This window comes from Aythya marila, assembly GCF_965140915.1.
Source record: "Aythya marila genome assembly, chromosome: 2".
NCBI classification, from domain to species: domain Eukaryota; kingdom Metazoa; phylum Chordata; class Aves; order Anseriformes; family Anatidae; genus Aythya; species Aythya marila.
Window position 1 is genome coordinate 23751698 of NC_139043.1, and position 18818 is coordinate 23770515.

Consider the following 18818-nt stretch of genomic DNA (forward strand, 5'->3'; position numbering starts at 1 on the left):
CAGCACAGGAAAAAAAAAGGTACGAGACGGTGGTACCTGAAGAATAAATGTATTTATTTTCTTTTTAAAGTGAGGCTTGCTCGCGTTAGCAGCAGGGTTCAATACAGCCCTTTGTCTGGCTGGGGAAGCAGCAGGGCAGGGAGAAGGGATGAGGAGAAGGTTCCCGCTCAGGGGTGTGAGGGGCGGCGAGCGGTGCCTTTGCTCCTTTCCCTCTCTCTCCTTCCTCCTCCCGGGCGGGGAGGGCGCAGGTGAAGGCGCCCTTTGTCCAGGCGAGGCCCCAGCGGGCTCCGCGGGCCGGGCCGGGCCAGGCGGGCAGCCCTGAGGCGAGCTCCGACCCTGAGGCGAGCCCTGGCGCTCAGGTGCCCGCCGGGCCGGGGGGAGCGCGATGGGCGCGGAAGGCGGGGCCGGGCGGGGAGGGGAGGGGAGATGGAGCCGGCGGCCGGGCCCCCCCTTCCCCCGCCGCTCCCCTCAGCTCCTGCCGGCCGCTGCGGGGCTGACCCGAGGCCGCCCGCCCCGGCGCGGCCGCGCAGGGCTCTCCCCGTCCTAACCCAGCCGAGCCGAGCCGAGCCGGGGCTCCCGGGGAAGCCCCGCGCCGCCGCCCGGGCACAAGAAGGCGCCGCTGCCGGCGGGCTGAGGTGGGTGAGCCCCGGGGCGGCGGGCGGGCTGCGGCCGGGGTCTGGCGCCCTGCTCCGCTTCGCCCCGGGACGGGACGGGACGGGACGGGACGGGACGAGCTCACCTGGGCCGGCCCCGGCAGCGCTGATGGCGGGGCCCCGAGCCGGGCTCGTCTGCCCCCCGCGCGGCTTGGCCGAGGAGGGCACGGAGCGGGGCTCGCCGGCCCCGGTCCCCGCAGGGGTCTCCGCAGAGCTCGGGCGGGCTCCCGACGAGCCGGGACAGCAGGGTGAGGGGTGGGCGGCCAGCTCGGCTCTCTCGGGTGCCTCCACAGCACCTTAAAATTGAGGCGATTGCCCCAAACGCTCTCACCCGGTCGTTCTTCGATGGTGCCAGAGGAGTGGGGATGCTGCCACCGTCCCGCGCCTGCTCCATCACCCCAGCGTTGTGATCTTAGCCTGTTTATTTTAGCCATTTTTGCTTTATTCGGTGAGCCAGCTCTGAAAACCCTTACTCAGGCAAGCCTCCCATTGACTTCGGAAGACGTTTTGGCAGAGTCAGGTCTGCCCGGTTTGGATCTCTGTCGGCTCAGCGCTGTAATGAGCCTGTTTGCTTCTCCCAAACTGCACTACACCCAGCGCTGGAAACTTGGCCTTCCGCAGCTGGAGATCCTCCATCCTCACTCGCAGCCAGCTGCGCTGCTGCCTTCTGGAGAGGGAGGCATGGGCGCGGAGGATGGATGGACGTGCCTGGGTTCTGTCTCTCACGGGACTTTCTTCAGACATATTGCAGACAGAGGCACGCTGTAAAGGACTCTGTTATGATAATTCGCAAGGCACTGTATAACAGAATTACAAGTGCCTTGTATGTAGGCTATTACTGCGCTTTGTTATCAGCTGTATCAAAGAAGTAACTTTTATCTCAGATATCAGAGTTATCTGGTTTGGCACCTACTCTTCCTTGCATGCAGTCGCAGGGCTGTAACCCATATTTCACTGTTAGAGTATATGCATTCATTCACACACAATTTCTTTTATTTATTTATTTTTTTTCCTGTCACATAAAGCATTAGGAGTGTATTAAACATTGTTTCCCCAAATCAGCTTTTAGGATCAGTAAGTGACATCCCAGCTCATGATTTTTTTCACGTCACTATACTATTTACTACAAAGTCATCAACCCAAGCCTCTAATTAGAAGCTATTACTGGACTCTTCATTTCTAAATTAAGACTGATATTAACATAAGGGTCAGGTGAGTTAAGCATTTCCACGCAGAGCTCCTCAATCAAAAATATGCTTTCGGACCTCCAAGATAGTGTGGCAGCCAGAGGAGGACAGTTCAGAAGAGGCAGGGATCACTGTGTAAGCTCCTGTAGGCTGGTGATGTTAACAGATGAAAGCTCAATTGAGGTAGGTAAAGAAAAAAATAAAATAGGAGCAAATATATGTGAGCCATCATCTGTTTTAATAATTTTAAAAAGTTGATCTCATCATCCAAAAAAAGTAAAAAGTCAGTCTAAGACTTCTTCACATCCTTTTTTTTTTTTTATTTCCACATGCACACTTCAAATTTTAAAAATCAGAGGGTAGGCCTCAAAAACTGTGTGATTGCCCTTGATATTCTGAGTTCTTTTAAAAATAGGTCTGGAAATCACTCTGTTCCTTTTTTTCCATGTAAGTACATTAGACCAAGGTCTGTTTGTAAACTATTCTTTGTCATTGTAGCAGCTAGAGATACAATATATCAAAACATAGAATTTGTAACTAATTCTGGGAGTGGCAGAGCTGAAGTTTTATGAGGATAGCATGAAACACCAGGTCTAGCCCTAGCGAAAAAAAAAAAATTGCCTTCAGCAGTAGGATATAAAAGCAGCTAATGGCATAGGAAAGGGTTAATAGCCTGACCTTCAGAGGGAAGCTCTTATTGACCCTACTCTGCAACACTTGGCCAAAAGGTTATGCCCAAAGGGAGAGCTTGTTAGCAGGAGGGGAAAAAAGTCAAAAGAGAAATACTTAGGAAAATACTTAGGCTTCAGGAGGCTGGTGGCTTGGCAAAAAGCAAATGTTTGTACCAGATAGCACAAGACAGTGTGGATTCATCCACTGAAGCACAACAAAAATAGGTACAACTGATACAATTTCACAAAAGTTTTACAGATATAAAAGAATCTCTATTTAGTAAAGTAGTTTCATGTCTAGTAATCCAGCTGCTCGGTAGGTTCCTGGAGGAGCTAACTAGTCACAGCCGTACAGGTGGTCACAGAGCTACGCTGCGGCAGGGCAGCCTGACCTTCCAGTGCCTTGGCGCTAGCACATCGCTTCGAGCAGTGTGTAACTGTACTGTGCCTATCAGAAGTCCACCTTGCAGGGTAACCCCCTGCAGTTATTTTACAGAATATTTTTCATTATTTTTACAAGACTTCGGGGTTAGGATCCTGAGAAAGAAATATCCCTTCTCTTCGTCTTTGTTTTCTGGCCTCTGATTTCTTCTAGTCCTTAACAGCTAAGAACTATTTTTGCTTCCTCTTGTATTGATAAATATAGACAGAGTACCTTGGAATAGAATGAGCAAAGCTCCAACTGGAGTTTCCTGACAATCTTGAGGGGAGAATACACCTCTAAAGCCACAGGATGACTGTCAGGTAGACCAAGCCTGAAAATCTGAATTGTAAAACCTAAAAAGTATTAGGAACTGCAGATTTGCATGGGTTTCTTATATCAGTAAGTCCAGTCTCTTGCTAGGATAGACACATTAAAGCTTTTTGTAAACCTAACAAAAATCCATCTTCATAACATTTTAACTGTTATTCCTATTCAAAAACTGTTTCAAACTCTGTTGTTCTATTTTTAAAACTTTCAGCCTGATTTAAGTCCTTCATTCCAGTAGCAACATGGGCATTTAGCTTAAATATTGCTTTTCATAGGTGATTTTGTTCTGTTGATTTATCTGCTCTCTTAGTCTCCACTTCACTTTAAATAACTATAAAAAAAAAAAAAAGAGCTCTTCTGTTCTCAGAGGACAGACTTTCTTTTCCCTAGATTATCACAGCTTCTCTGGCAAACGGGTGGAGGAGGGGGAAGAAAACATTTTGAGGGAAAATAGGCCTCAAAGTTCCAGTAGGGCATTTCAAAACCTGTTTTACATCCTGTGTTTGTTTTGCAGGGAGTTTCTGCAATGGAGAAGAGGGAAGGCGATAGTCATACCATTGATCAGAATGCAGGTCAGAGCATCGTGCCGAGGAGAAATAGAGGAAACCTTAGCAACTTGGTAATGTTTCTGTAAAAGAGCAGCTCATACGTCACACAGAATATTGCAGACTTTATTTGATTTTGTCCAAACGTACTGTGTTTCCATAACACTGGCATATCATCAATGCTTCTGAAGTCTTCTCTCAATATTGACATGGAGAGATAAAAAGATAAGGAGCAACTCATTCAATTTAATCGCATTCCATGCTAAAAAAAAAAATACACAAGATTTGTTAAGAAAAAAACACATAGTAATAGTTATATGATGTTAATTGTTAGTTGCATTCTACCAGCTGAACAAAACTCTATAGAAATAATTTGTGATTTTTGAACAGGAATGTAAAGCTTATCCTGGATAGAGTCTTTATTGTTGCCACTTTGCATTTAGTAAGTTTTGCACACCACACAAAAAAGGCCGGGAGAAATCCATTTCATCAGTATTTGCCTCTGCAACACCTGATGCACAGAAGTTCAAGCCACAACTTGCTGTTCAGTTGTGACCTCAGTCTGTGGAATACTGCATTAGGCTTTACAAACTGTCTCAAACAGGAATCTTTAGGTGAAACTGGGTTCAGAGGTGAATTTCAGTTTATGTAAATTATACTCATACCTGATTCTGCAATGCATAAAAACTACACTCTACTTCTCCTCACAGACTAGAGAACAGAAGTTACCTAGGCTATACCTTCACTGGTACATTGCAAAGATACATTTTTATTAATACATCAGCATGTATTAGCTATTTAACTATAAAATCCCAATAAAGAGCATGCCCTTGAATTTTACTGTGAGGCACTGCAAGCAAGTCAGTCAGACATGTGGAAACAGGCTAGCTTTGTCTCCATTTAGGATTTTATGGCAAGATAGCAGTGTATGTTTGTTATTTCTCTGTTAAAAGAAAGCAAAGCACGCAAAACACCTGTGTATTACTGAAGCTAAATAGAAGGCTTACACCTGCTTATGCTTGCATTATTTACAAGTATTTACAAGAATTGACCTCTTAACCAGCTTCAATATAATATTTGATTCTGAAGAATAAAGACAGATCATATTGCTGAAATAAGCAGATCTCCTGTATCCTAGCAGATTTGATCATCTTGAAGGTATTTTCCAACCCTGATGATTGTATGGTTCTGTGACTGCCAACTTACAGCTTTCTACTAGTACTTGTCTTCCTCAAGCCTCACAGTGCCATGTCACTTTCTGGAGACCTGGACACCTGCAACTTTAGCCATTCTAAAGCCGAGCCGTTGCTGCATTAGTTCAGATTTAATTTGCATTTCACTGGATTATTAAAGGGGTGGCACGTTAATTTCTGAATGTTTCAAATTCTTAGCTCCCCACCCCTAGACAGCTGTCTGCTGCATCAACTGCAATGTCCTGCTGTTGGTGCACATATTTTCATTTTGTACTTATGTTGATCATATACCTTGTCCCCAGACTGTAAGTTTGGGACAATCTTTTAATACATTATCTCAATGTAAAACAGTTTATAACATTATACTAAAATTTTGTCCTAGCTTAGCTTCTTCTTAAGTCTGTAATAATTCTGCCAAGATCTGTGAGACTAGAATCAAACCATGACTATTTGGCAGTAAAAATTCAGCTTTTTGAACTGAAGTGCCTCAATTTCACAAGTTTTTATAAAAGTTAAGAGGATGTTATTACATTTAGGGAGGATGGGAATAAAAGCATTGGAATTTGAGATAGAGTTGACAGATGCACAGCTGGTCTAATATGCTGGATCCCAAATATTTCTATTTACATCCTTATTCCCCCAGTTAAGTGTCATGAAAATAGCAGTGACTGAATGAAATACTGTAGTGTCATGTCTCTGGATTCTGTTGTTGTGCATATTATTTGGGTTACATTATTAAGTCTCTAGCTGAAATTGGAAATCTTGAAATCTGGAGTGCCTACCATAAAAAGTTGTAATGATGCTTTGCAAAATGTAATCTTCCCTTGTGGTGTAGTTAACTTCCTGGAATGAAAATCTATTTTGAAATCACCATGGATGATGAATGAAGAATGAGAAATCTACAGTAAAATTGCCTTGCTCTAACTATGCTGTTTGAAATATTGTATTTTCAATCTACCTTGTCTTTAATAGTATGCATGTGTTTTGGTTTTTTGTTTTGTTTTGTTTGTATATGGTTTCAGTGCTGCACAATATAAAAGCCATGATGGCAAATAGTGTGAATACTGGGGTTTGATCTCACTTTACATTTCCTTTCTGTCTTTTCCAGAATGTGGATATGCAAGTTACCAATCCACCAGAAGTAGCCGCACTTTTTAATTTACATCAAGCACACCATTTTGGTGAGTTTGAACACTCTTCAGAACAGCACTGCAAGCAGGAGCTGTTCCCCAAGTGGCACTTACCAATGAAGATAGCATCTGCGATCTCATTATTAACATTTATTTACACTTCTCTAAGAGATGTCATATATCCTTTTGTAACAAGAAATGAAAATGTTTTCTATAAAATTCCAATCCTTGTCATAAACAAAGTTTTACCAGTGGTTTCAATTACACTTTTAGCACTGGTATATTTACCAGGAATACTAGCGGCTGGTTTCCAGCTGTACTTTGGCACCAAGTACAAAAGGTTTCCCCAGTGGCTGGATAGATGGATGTTGTCAAGAAAACAATTTGGACTTCTCAGTTTCTTCTTCGCTACAATGCACGCCTGCTATAGCCTGTGCTATCCAATGAGAAGATCATACAGATACAAGCTGCTCAACTGGGCATTCCAGCAGGTATGATGGGCTCACAAATACCAACATTTCAGTGTTGAGAGAATCCTTGTGTTGTACATCCAGACAAATCTGGTTAGGGAGGAAGGTGTTTTTATTGCCTTTGCTTTTGAAACAGCTCCTCACTGCTAAGCGATAGAGCAGAGCCTACTTGTTAAAGCGTTTTATAGGGAGTCAAGAGTCAACACAGCTGTGCCAGTGTGTATTCAGTAAGCCACTTTCTTCATCTGGGAATTCTTAGCTCTGTGTAAAATACCCATAATTATAATTGCTTCACAGGTACGTTTAAGTCTTTGGAACACTTAGTTTAATGTGGATTGATTTATTTGCATCAGTGGAATCTAACTGTCTCCAGAAACTGCTGCACACATCTTTTTAAGACATCATCTGTGTAAAGCGAATTGCCAGCAATGAAGGAGAACTGAACTAAATTACAATAATTTATATATGCCACAGACTAAACTTGTGAACACTGATGGCTACACAGTTTGGCTGGTGCACACTAACTTGTTAAAACAATTCGGTTTATTTCAGTTTATATTGCTCATGCTTCCAAATCATGAGCAATAATTGGTTTGCAAAGCTGTCTAAGGTCTTCTGTGACTAGAGAGTTTCTAGCACATGTGTATCACCTTGGGTAGTATTCCAGCATAAGGAATATTCCAATATAAGGTGTAGAGTGCAAAGGTACAATTTTAATATCCTTAAAGTCTAATATAAGGTTTTATTGCAAGCAGAGTAGGGTGTTACTGGCTTCTTAAGAATTCTGTCATCAGTCAAACTACCTGATGAAAACTTTGAAGATCAGCCTTACTGGTAATCTGACTTAAGTGGTTTACCAGAAATTTCTGTGAGATTCCAGTTCTTAAGTGAAGGTGAAGAAATTATCATATCTGGAGCATATTACACTATGGTGATCCCTAACAGCATCAAGGAACTATTGCAAGTAGTCATAAACAGGACAAGCTTTGACATCAGTTTTTTTATTTTCATCCATATCAACCATTGTATTCAGTGCAGCTGAATGCACCGAGTCATTAAAAAAAAAAAAAAAAAAAAAAAAAAAAAAGGCTATTCTGGCAGGATAACATGGCTAAGAATGCCTGCTAATCTGGATCCCTAAAATAGTGCTGTAAATATATTTCCTTGTGTTATAATCTCCTACATACAGTATTTTGCCATGAATGGAGGATTGTTTTTTTGTCTGTTTGTATTTGTCAGAGTAAGGTTTCTCCTGCTGTGAGGGCAGGCTGATAGGTCTCAGAACTAGTCGGTTCTGGGCCAAGACACTGATGCAATCTGTAAATTCTTCTCACGTAAAGCCTACCTTAGCTCTACAGATACTAGTAGAGACTTTTTCATCACAATTAAACAGCAGTTACACTTAGAGACATTCAAACAAACAAAAATACTATGTTTCTTATCTTATTTCTCAATTATTATTGTGAAAATAACTGTTTCACGTAAATGGCTGTGTGCCAGAAAGCCAGCTGTAGCCTGGGCTGCATGAAAAGAAGGATGACCAGCAGGGCAAGGGAGGTACTTCTCCCTCTCTGCTCCCTTGAGACCCACCTGGAGTACTGCATCCAGTTTTGGGGTCCCCAGTACAAGAATGATGTGGACTTCTTAGAGCAGAAAATAATCAGAGGGCTGGAGCCCTTCTCCTGTACAGAAAGGTTGAGAAAGTTGGAGTTTTTCAGCCTGGAGAAGAGAAGGCTCCAGGCAGACTTTATTGTGGCCTTTCCATATATAAAGGGAGCTTACAAGAAAGATGGAGGAAGACTTTTTTACCAGAGTCTCTACTGACAGAACAAGGGCAATGGTTTTAAACTGAAAGGAGGTAGATTTTGATTGAATATAAGGAAGACTTTTTTTTTTTACAGTGGGGTTGGTGAAACACTAGAACAAGTTGTCCATAGAAGTCGTGGATGCCTCTTCATTGGAAGTGTTCAAGGCCAGGTTGAATGGGGCTTTCAGCAACCTGATCTAGTGAAAGACATCACTACCCATGGCTGGGGATTTGGACTAGATGGTCTTTAAAGGTCCCTTCCAACCCTATGATTCTTCTGGCAGGTCAAACAAAAAAAAGAAAATGCTTGGATTGAACACGATGTTTGGAGAATGGAGATTTATGTGTCCCTAGGAATTCTGGGACTTGCTTTGCTGGCTTTATTGGCAATAACCTCAATCCCATCTGTCAATCATTCTTTGACCTGGAGAGAGTTCCACTACATTCAGGTACACATAAACATCATCACTGCATGTCATTATTCATTTTTAGGACTGTATGTTATCAGCTAACATCATTCCTAGTTAAAAATACTAAATATAGAGTCATTAATGAAACCAATGTAAAAGTTTATTCAGCACCCTTTGTTAACTGTTCTGCAAAAAATATTCATTTCATTTGTTATTTTGGGAGAAGAAAAGGTTGTCATGTTCAGGGAATAAAGTGGAAAGAAAGATAGCTCCAAAATGACCAGCAGCAGTTGTTCCTTCAGAAACTATTCTGAGGTCTAAGACCTCTGGCTCTGAAAGCATTTCAGTTACCTTCTGGGCTTTTTATGTTCCAGGAAAGCCTTGTGTCCTGCTGAACTGGGAGTAGGTGGTACTGAACCAGATGAGAGTGTTGGCATACAACATGGATTTCCATTACAAAATGATCATTGCCTGTTGCTCCCTTGGAGCCATTTTGGCTATTCTGTACTGCCTGAGCAATACCAAGTGGCTGGCAGGTCCAGAAGCCTCCTGCCTTCTGGAATGCAGAGGTTTTCCATATGCAGTGTCACTAGCCTCACAGCCCACTCCAAAAAGCTGTATTCTGAGAAGGGGATGTCTTAGAACAGACACATAATCAAATCCAGCCAGTCATGAGTTCTGCTATAAATGTGCTTGTTTGTTCACCTAGTACCTGTTTTGCTCTTAGCATCCTGTATCATGCACAGTAATAATCAGGGGTGGTTCTGCTGGCATCAGTATGATCACACTGTGTTAAGCAAGTGTTGAGCTGGGTCCCTGAACACCAAAATCTGAAAATTCAATGACCTACTGAGCACCTGTCATTTGAGAACTTGTTATGAATTTGAAAAGTAGGTATGAAAAATGTATTTCTTGACAATTAGTGATTTGGGAATCTGTTCATTCTATGAAGTACATCAGTTGTAAGAAAAGTTTGTCAGCTCTACAGAGACTGTATGAACAGGTGTAGGAGGGAGTCTCCTAGTGCATAATTACTTTCATATTAAGCTATCATGGTGGAGAAATCCAGAAGAGTAATGCTAACATATTGGATTAGTTTTATAAAAAAATAGCTTTTATACTAATTATATGCTGTAGATTTACCACTTAGAAAGGCACTTTACACTGATGAGTAATTCCATTTTTGTAATAAAAGCAATATTTTTATGTACACAGGAAACAAAATTTGTAGTAACTCTTGCATAACTTTTCCTTTTCTCCTTAATCTCAAATCCTAAACCAGATTTATCATAGTACTAGATTTACTAGAGTTACTGACTTTAACTGACCTTAAAAATTCCCTTTGCAAACAGTTGATTAAACCATTTATAAGTCTGCTTTTGAACTCATAATAATTTATCACAGAAGATATGGTAATTTAGGATACAGGTGACATCTACAAACTGAGATATTGAGAACTGACACAGTTTGGGGAATCTGTGATCTGTTAGTCCACTATCATATCAATAGGAGAAAAATGTGCCTTATCTTTTCTGGTGACATAGAAAGGTAGAGCTGGATTCTTGAATTACAAGTTTTTAATTTTAATTCAAAGCTAATGTTTTCTTTTCTTTCACTTACATGCGTTGTTTGAGGCCTTTTCTTATTTCCATTTTTCCTTAAAAGAGTAATCTTTTTACCAAGGTTTAAAAAATAAATAACTTACTGTTATCTTTCTCTTTTCAGAGCAAGATGGGATATGTAGCTCTGCTGCTATGCACAGTTCACGCACTGGTGTTTGCTTGGAATAAGTGGGTTGATGTTAACCAATTTATCTGGTACACACCTCCTTCATTTATGGTAGCAGTTTTTCTTCCTATTGTAGTCCTGCTCTGTAAATGCATACTGCTCCTCCCATGTTTCAGGAAGAGGATAAAAAAGATCAGATGTGGTTGGGAAGCCAACACACAAACCAATCAAACCAGCATGACTTCCAGGCTGTAGATCACATATGGACATTTCCTGTCTGCTGTATGTAAATATGCTCAAGTCCACAAAATGTTCACTTGTGAGTTCTGTTTTCACATTTTTCTTAGATGTTACTTGTTTACTTTTCATTTCAGCTGCAAAGGTATGGGATGCTTGATGCAACTGGGACCTTTGCAGAGACAGAAATTGAAAACATTCATTTTACACTTTAATCTATTTGGTGTTCTGATATTTGATCATTTCTTTCTTCTGACTCATTGCTCTTAAAACGCCAGTACTTCATCACCTCAATCGTAATTCTTTCTTTGGCAAAAGCAATCATAAATCATCGGTCCAGATGACCACAAAAAGTAAATAAATCATTACACCACAGAATCCAGGAATGCTTTCTGCATCCCACAGACATGTTTGTTCCCTGGTTAAATCTCAGTGTTATGAAGGGAGAACAACTTGAATATTTATTATCCTGTCCCCCCTTATCCCCTGCATCCTACATTTCACTCTGCGGAATGGGGACCTTAGCACAGAAGCCACACAAAAATTGTGTTGCATTCCCACCACATATTGAATTCAGACAATCAAGCAAGCAGAATTCCAGGGAACTTTGCAAGGCAAATCTCTCCTGAGGCTTAGGCACAGTCTAAAATAAGAGATTTTAGACTCAGATCTACATTTTATACAGGACTAGGTGTGTCTGTTTATTTAGAACCATAAAACATTTTCCTTTTTTTTTTCCATGAACACATTCTTTTGTTTCTGATGCTGGAAATTTTCCATGCTTTTGACCCAAGCCTGCTGCCGCTGACATGTGCTAATCTTTATTAACACAAATTATTCCAGTGGGATAGCTCACATGTCAGGTAAATGTGTTTTACTGTTTACCCTAGGGCCAGTACAATTGTGTGACTAGAAGAAAAACATTAAAAATAGGCATTTGAACCTTGGCATTGATTTGGTGAGATTTTCATGTAAAATCACTTCTGAATATGTTTGCTTTTACTCAAATTTTAGTATAAGCTGATGAAGCTTCACTTTCTTTGTGTTACATAGGTCTGTCTGAAAGTTTTAAATGAATAATTCATTTATTAGCATCTATTTTTAAATATGTTATGCAGTAGTTAATATATTCACCCAGCAGCAGAAACATTTCTGCCAGTTTCCCTGTGTGAGCTGACTAGGACATGGACTAATGGTGCCAGCTATTGCTGGGATCACCCAAATGAGAATTGTAACTAGTAATGGCTCTGGTATTAAACAAACAGGAAAACAATGGTTACATAAAAATATACGTAACACATGGTGCTAATTATTCTGCAGCTAATAATCCTGTTGTACATTTGAGGGCTTGGTGCACTGAGCATAATTAACAAATTAAATAGTTACAGAGATGCTACATTTTGTATTTTCCTGGTTATAACTCCAATTATTGCAACTTAAAAGTTGTATTTGTGTTTTGCACTTGATGTAGTACTGTGAACATAAGTGGGGACATGGTGGCCTGTGTAATATAGACTGAAGAGACGTGAGTGACATTGTGTATCAAATCAGTAATGCGTGACAGACGTAAGCACTAAAACACAGAAAGCCAGTCTGGAAAGTGAACTTAAGAATTTTCTAAAATAACAGAAAACATGTGGTTGTCAATACATGAGCATTTATATTTCTGTAGAGGAAATAGATAAAATTAATTAGAAGTCATGTTAGGGATTGTCCTGGTTTTAACTCTGGCCCAGCTGAAACCAGAGCAGATAGGACTTACCAAAAGCTTACCTGGAATATTAACTGCACTTTGTTGTCAGGAGTCATAAAAACTTTAATAAAGTAATTTTTTTTCTAGTGGAACTGGTTAAGAAAAGTCTTATGATAAAGAAATCAAATTGTCCATTAGCTACTCAAAACATATGCTCAAATATACTACTTAGGACAAAGATGAGATTTAAAATACTCCAAGCAAGCCCAGCATGCATCCATTGAAGAGATTAATATTTGGTTTTATCAAAACATGTTAAATTTTGCTCTTCAGAATCAGCTCTGCTGCTCCCTTACTAAGAAAATCTGGAGAACTGAATTCAATCTCCAGTTTTGCTAAATTCTGGTCACATAGTTGAATTCATCATTTACAACTGGTCATAGAAGCCAGCCCTTTGCCACAGGGAAATATAAACAGCTTCAAGGTTAACAAGGTTTGTGACACAGAGAACAGAACCCTTGATAACTGAAAACTGAAAAGAGGTGAATGAAGACACTCCTTGGAATAAGCCATTCAAAGTTAGTCCTACGGCATGTGTAAAATAAAATCTCAAGTAGGAGCAAGGTTTTCTGTGCAACAGCCAGCCTTTTCTTTATAAAGCACTGTTGAATGCTTAGAGCCAGAATTTGAGACCTCATATCAAGTCTCTTCCCTGCTTTGTAAGTCTTTAGTAAACTACTTCACCTTTAAGTAACTCACTTCCCAATCTGTAGTACTGGAGTAGTATTCCTCTGCAAGACATTGCAACAGCATGTTCAAGCTTTTAAGGCATTCAGATGCAATAGTGAGGGAGGAGGGACAGGTAAGGGGTGTAAAGAGCTGCAGAAGAATATGCTATTAACAGTAGTTTATTTCTCCCTTTGTCATAGATATGATTTAGTTCAACACTAATTACAATGAATGCATATGTACCTTTTAATTTATGTTTATACAGCTATTTCAAAATTCAGTGTATTAATATGTCTGTATACTACTATAATATAGAAAAAAATGTGTCTGCCAATTTTAGGCACTTATTTGTATAACACTGATTATTTTTATAAAATTATGTATCACTAAATGCTTAATTGTATATATACTGTGTCTGCCATTGTGTAATATCCATCCAGACCTGTATAAGGGTAAAAAGGCATGACAAAACCTAGAAGAGCTGCTGACATGAACATTTAAACAGCTTTAGTCAAGGGGGACCTTTCTCCCCATGCTAGCTGAAAATCCTGGATTTTCCAAAGGAGAGAAGACATAGATGTGAAAAACAAAATGGACATTTTCATAGAGAGATGTAATGAAAAGAAATTTGGATAGATCTTTTAACTGACAGGCCATGTATTCTAGCATTTGGAGGAGATTTTTGAGAAGGAACAGAAAGCTGAATTGGTTGTGGAATGCTTTGGAAAGAGACCTGTGATCCCTGAAAATGCTGATTAAAGACCAGGAAAAGCTCAAGAATGGTGAAGACATAGAGGAGGGGAAAGTAATACAGCCATATTCTTTGGTAAGAATCCATCACTCTAGAGTAAGGGATTTTGCAATGCCTTTACAAAGGTTACAACGTACTTCCTTAATTAAGTCGGAGATACAGAATTGAAACTGGAGAGAGAACTCTCGAACTGTTGAAGGGACTTCACGAATTTCATGACCTACCTGAGATAGCGAGATCCCAGAATACTATTCTCAAGAAGTGGTACCAATGATGAATGCCCAGGAAGCCAGAATCAGGCTGTGCTGGCTATGGTTTAATGTCAATTCCTGTTGACAGCAGCCTTTACTGTAAGCTGTAAAGGCCATACTTCTCAATTATCTCAGTTCTTCTAACAAAAGTGTGTAAAGCTGTACACAAAAGTGTGTAAAATCAGTCCATGGAGTTTGATCAAGTTAAAAAGTAATGATTCATCCAGAGCCATGTACTAGTCTAATTGACCTGACAGGAGTGTGCATATGCCAGCCATGAAGGACAGGAAGAGAGATCACAGAATCACAGAATATCCTGGATTGGAAAGGACCCACAAGGATCATGGAGTCCAACCTCTGCCTCCACACAGGACCATCCAAAAAACAGACAATATGTCTGAGAATGTTGTCCAAACATTTCTTGAACTCCATCAGGCTTATTGCCATGACCACTGCCCTGGGGAGTCTGTCCCAGTGCCCAACCACTCCCTGGGTGAAGATTTTAGTTCAAAGTCGTTTAAACTGCACAGTAGTAAGTGCTTCTAAAATTCAAAGCTTAAATCCCATTCTGCTAGCAAGACTGTTTCATCACTTCGCCTGTTTGTCAGGTTCTTAGTTTTCCATGAATCAGTAGGCAAAAATGTGTTCTAGAAATTATCACCAAAACCCCAAACAGACTACATGACTGTCAACTGTGTGGCTTCATCTGTGAAATGATGATCTCATGTCTTCCTCTCTTTTCTGCTACATCCACAGTTTCTACTATTGTCCCCTGATTCCAGGAAATTTTGTGTTAACCATTTCTGAAATTCAGTCTAACTACTTTTAAGCTGATTTTCTTAAAATGAGATAAAAAGAATTGTTTAAAAGAACACAACAAAGACCGATTTTTGAAAACATGCTGAATCCACCCTTGGAGAATGTAGCCTGCTGTAATCACTTTGTCTGTCAGCGACTGATCATTGTCACCGACTTTTTTTCAGTAATGCCAGGATTTCTTGATCCTATCAGCACTTTCTGTTGCCGATGGTAAAATAATTTATTTTGGTGAGAACCTCCTTAATGATATCTCATTGAATTCAGGTCAAATTTTGCATCATTGCTTGAAATTTGCAACAGATTGAAAATAATATTTAAGTGGGTGTGGTTGAGATACTTTACTAAGTATGCCTAATAAGTTTTCAGAGATTCTCAAATGAAAATATAAAACCAGTCAGTGAACCAAATTATCAATTTACAAAACAGACTACAGCTACTTCCAATAAAGATGATGCAACAGAAGATAGCATTGTTTGTCTTTTTTTTTTGTTTCTTTCTTTCTTTTTACATGGTTTCATCTTTGTAGCAAGAAAGTGTATTAGTGAGGTAAATATGCTATGTCCTTGACTTGGTTAAAGATGTGTGGTGCCTCTATGGCTGGTAGAATATTACTACTGCTACTACTGATGGAGATATTTGGTCCTTAAATTTTATCTGTGGGACTCACTATTAAAAAAAAAAAAGAAGTGTGGCAATTGTGGGGTCTTTTGAACTGGACAGACAATCGTAGTCATGTAGCTTTTCTATACATGCATACACTGTTTCATTGGATATACTCTACTGGAAAAGAATTTTCCATCTGAATACCTCGTTATTTGAAAATCAGTAAAAAAGTTGATTTCTGGACTTGAAGAATGGCCACATAATATTTCTCCAATTTGTCCTCTGCCTTTTTGTCCAGTCCTGTCACTCATATATTGGATAGCATTTCTCTCTTGTCTGTCCACTTGTGTTTGTGCATGTATCAGGATAACTTCTGACCAGCTTATCTCATTCATTCAAAAGTATTCTAGGTGTTCTAACAGGAAATCTATATCTGGGGGGCAAGGGAAGGAGAAAAAAAAAAAAAAAAAAAAAAAAAAAGAAAAAAAAAGGAAGAAGAAAAAAAAAGAAAAAAAAAAAAGAAAAAAAAAAGAAACCTGAGTGGAAAGAAAACGAGCCCCTTGCAAGGCACCTCAGGCATCCCTGTAACAGATCAGAGGTCTAGCAATTCTTTGACAAGACCCATAATTAAAATAGCAACAGCTTCCTCTTGTACCTGCCTAATTTCCAATGGAGTTAGCACATTCATGATATAAACATCCTAAATTATTTATTCCCAAATAATTAATGACAGAGAAAAGGGTATTCAGGGGCAGAGGAAAGCTGGGACTATGGAACTATGCTAGGTGTTAACATGAGATGGGACAGGACAACTGGAGATCCCATTATGAAATTAAAAGGACGCCAAGGAAAAGAGACATTGCAAGCTCGCAGATTTTCTTATGAAAGGAAAGAGTGAAGGAGCCCAATGGATGTTAAAGGGAAAAAACAGGTCGATGGGGGAATTCAATGAACGCAGCAACATCAATATAGTAGGGAATTGAAATCCCTAGTACAGGAGATGGGTAAAATAAGGGACAAAACAAAGACAGACAGCACAGCATCTGAAGAGCCTGAAGGGAATCCATGAAACAGAGGGGATGAGAGGTTTACCCACATGAAGCTGGAGAGTGGAATATGTGGTATGTAGCATAACACTTAACAATACCTCTTAACACCCTTTTCCCTCTGTTCTCTTAATCTTGTTCCTCCCTGATTCACCTTGATCCCTCCCTTACTCCACCTTTGTTCCTTTTCTAAAGCATCCCATAAGAAGTCTTGCACATTCTCACAATCCCCTTAAAACAGCCCATAATAAGTTTCATATGATTCTTTTCCCTTTGCATCTCAGGTGATCAAGGTGTGGAGCAGCTGCTTTACAGGATGAGACTAAAAAGGCAGAGGCATTTCAAATGGGATGGGAGATTGCAGAAGATCAAGGTTTGCAAACTAATGAAGAGAGTGGATAAGATAAAGAGAGAACTGTTTTTCACCAAGCCCTGGACTAGGGAGGATTCAGTGAAACCAGTAGGATATTAGTTTACAACTGCCTAAGACCACGCATCTTTGTACAGCAGGTAGAGAACCCCTGCAGCCTACTACCACAGGGGGCTGTGGAGGCAAACAGCATCAACAGGTTCAAAAGGGACTTAAACTCAGAGACAACAGCCCCTAAAAAGACACTAAAAGGACTTTGCAGGCATGTACCCTATGGCATCACTAATACAAATGAGGATTTGGGGGAAGAGCATGAGACAGAGTGGTGAGGCTTGCACACCCACCTTAAATAGCATTCTCTTTTGCCACACTTGTACATGTACTCATGGGTTAGATAGGCCATCAGTCTAACCAAGTAGTGTGTCTTATGTTCCTTTACTTCAAGAGGAAATCTCTCAGACTGATACACTGCTCTAATTTGGTATGATTGGAAAACAAGTATGTTGGGAATGAGAACTTAAGTCTTGACTGAAAAGCTGTTGCTTTGATCTTGCAAAGAACTGCTTAACTTTCAGGCTCTGCGGCAACTCACTGACCACGGTTCATTTCTGTGGAATTAACTACATAAATTTTCACAGGACTGGGAACAGAATTAGTATTTCATTGTTCTGTAAAGATACAGGTTTTCTCCCCACAGTGCTGAGCTGCAATTGAATTATCATGGTTTGAGTTTCATTTGCCAAGGAATATTTTACACCGACGGCATGGTTCCATTCAGGGAAAAAACATATTCAAAATAAAATAACTGAACACCTAGCCTAGGACAATGTACATAATGTAATGTAATAAAGTAATGAAGATGTTAATAAACATAAACATTTAACATGTTAAATGTTATATTTCTACTTTTTCACATCTATTATGCTACATACTATGCAGTGATCTTAATTCTTTTTAATTTTTCTTCCAATCCCATGCAAAACCTGTGGTCTGCAGCTTTATGAAGGAAATTTGACCTCAAATAGCTGCAATCCCAAACTGTTTGTAACACAAACACTAGTCTTAAGCTGTCAGACAGTGGTCAAGCCACAATGTAACTTGTGCTTCCCTCAGCTGGTTTGATATTCAGGCAAAGATATAATGTTTTTTTAAATGAGTTTTTCAATTTTTTCAATATCTATATCTTCATTAAGAAGAACACACCTCTATTCTTGGTTATCTAGTCAACTTACAGAAAATTTTGCTCAGGATTTAATTGTTTACATTCTAAAAATAATCTGTTTTACCCCTGGCTTTGGGTCCAACAATTAATTGCAGACAGAAGATCACATTTTTAGAACCTACTGTCCCACTTTGAAGTAGCTTTTTAAGATGAATAGCCATGAACCAAGAAGATAGATTTTGATCTTCTGTAACTTGCACCACAAAGCAAAGGTGTTTCAAAAGTTATAGGGAGATGTGGAAAGGTCATACAAGACCTTGTGCTCATACAAAGCCAAAGAACAAAGCTAAAGCCAAAGAAGCCAAAGGTCCTGAAACTCCTTAGCTGTGCCTCAACAATGGCTATGGAAAACCATAGTCAGAGAAAGCTAGGAGAGGTTTCCTTCCTTCAGCTTCTTTCTGGTGCATACTATTTATCTGCCAGGTCATAAAAACAATATCAGAAACAATACTCTCTGTTACTTGGATTGCCACAGAAATGAAACTATAGGTCTGAATCTTCTCTGTTTTAGGGTAGTGGTGGGGTGTTGAGTATCTGTCCTCTGTTTTGAAC

General features: G+C 39.9%; 1 protein-coding gene across 2 annotated transcripts; it reads left to right on the top strand.

The window, feature by feature from the left end:
• The first annotated feature begins 329 nt into the window (after positions 1 to 329).
• On the top strand, positions 330 to 15462 carry STEAP1 (STEAP family member 1). Of its 2 annotated transcripts, none has more exons than XM_082755164.1 (5): positions 330 to 359; positions 3777 to 3881; positions 6109 to 6621; positions 8692 to 8856; positions 10543 to 15462. In XM_082755164.1, the coding sequence occupies exons 2-5, from the start codon at positions 3789 to 3791 to the stop codon at positions 10798 to 10800; spliced, it is 1029 nt and encodes a 342-aa protein (XP_082611290.1). In that variant the 5' UTR covers positions 330 to 359; positions 3777 to 3788; the 3' UTR covers positions 10801 to 15462. The 2 variants fall into 2 exon arrangements, with proteins under 2 accessions (XP_082611290.1, XP_082611291.1); XM_082755165.1 differs by lacking the exon at positions 330 to 359 and adding an exon at positions 510 to 635.
• The last annotated feature ends 3356 nt before the right edge of the window (positions 15463 to 18818 follow it).

What these genes read in the sequence shown, in the direction of transcription:
- STEAP1 (XM_082755164.1), top strand. Translation starts at nt 3,789, where the DNA reads ATGGAGAAGAGGGAAGGCGATAGTCATACCATTGATCAGAATGCAGGT. An exon ending in GAGGAAACCTTAGCAACTTG is followed by an intron (nt 3,882 to 6,108) that starts GTAATGTTTCTG and finishes TGTCTTTTCCAG; the next exon opens with AATGTGGATATGCAAGTTAC. An exon ending in TCAACTGGGCATTCCAGCAG is followed by an intron (nt 6,622 to 8,691) that starts GTATGATGGGCT and finishes TTCTTCTGGCAG; the next exon opens with GTCAAACAAAAAAAAGAAAA.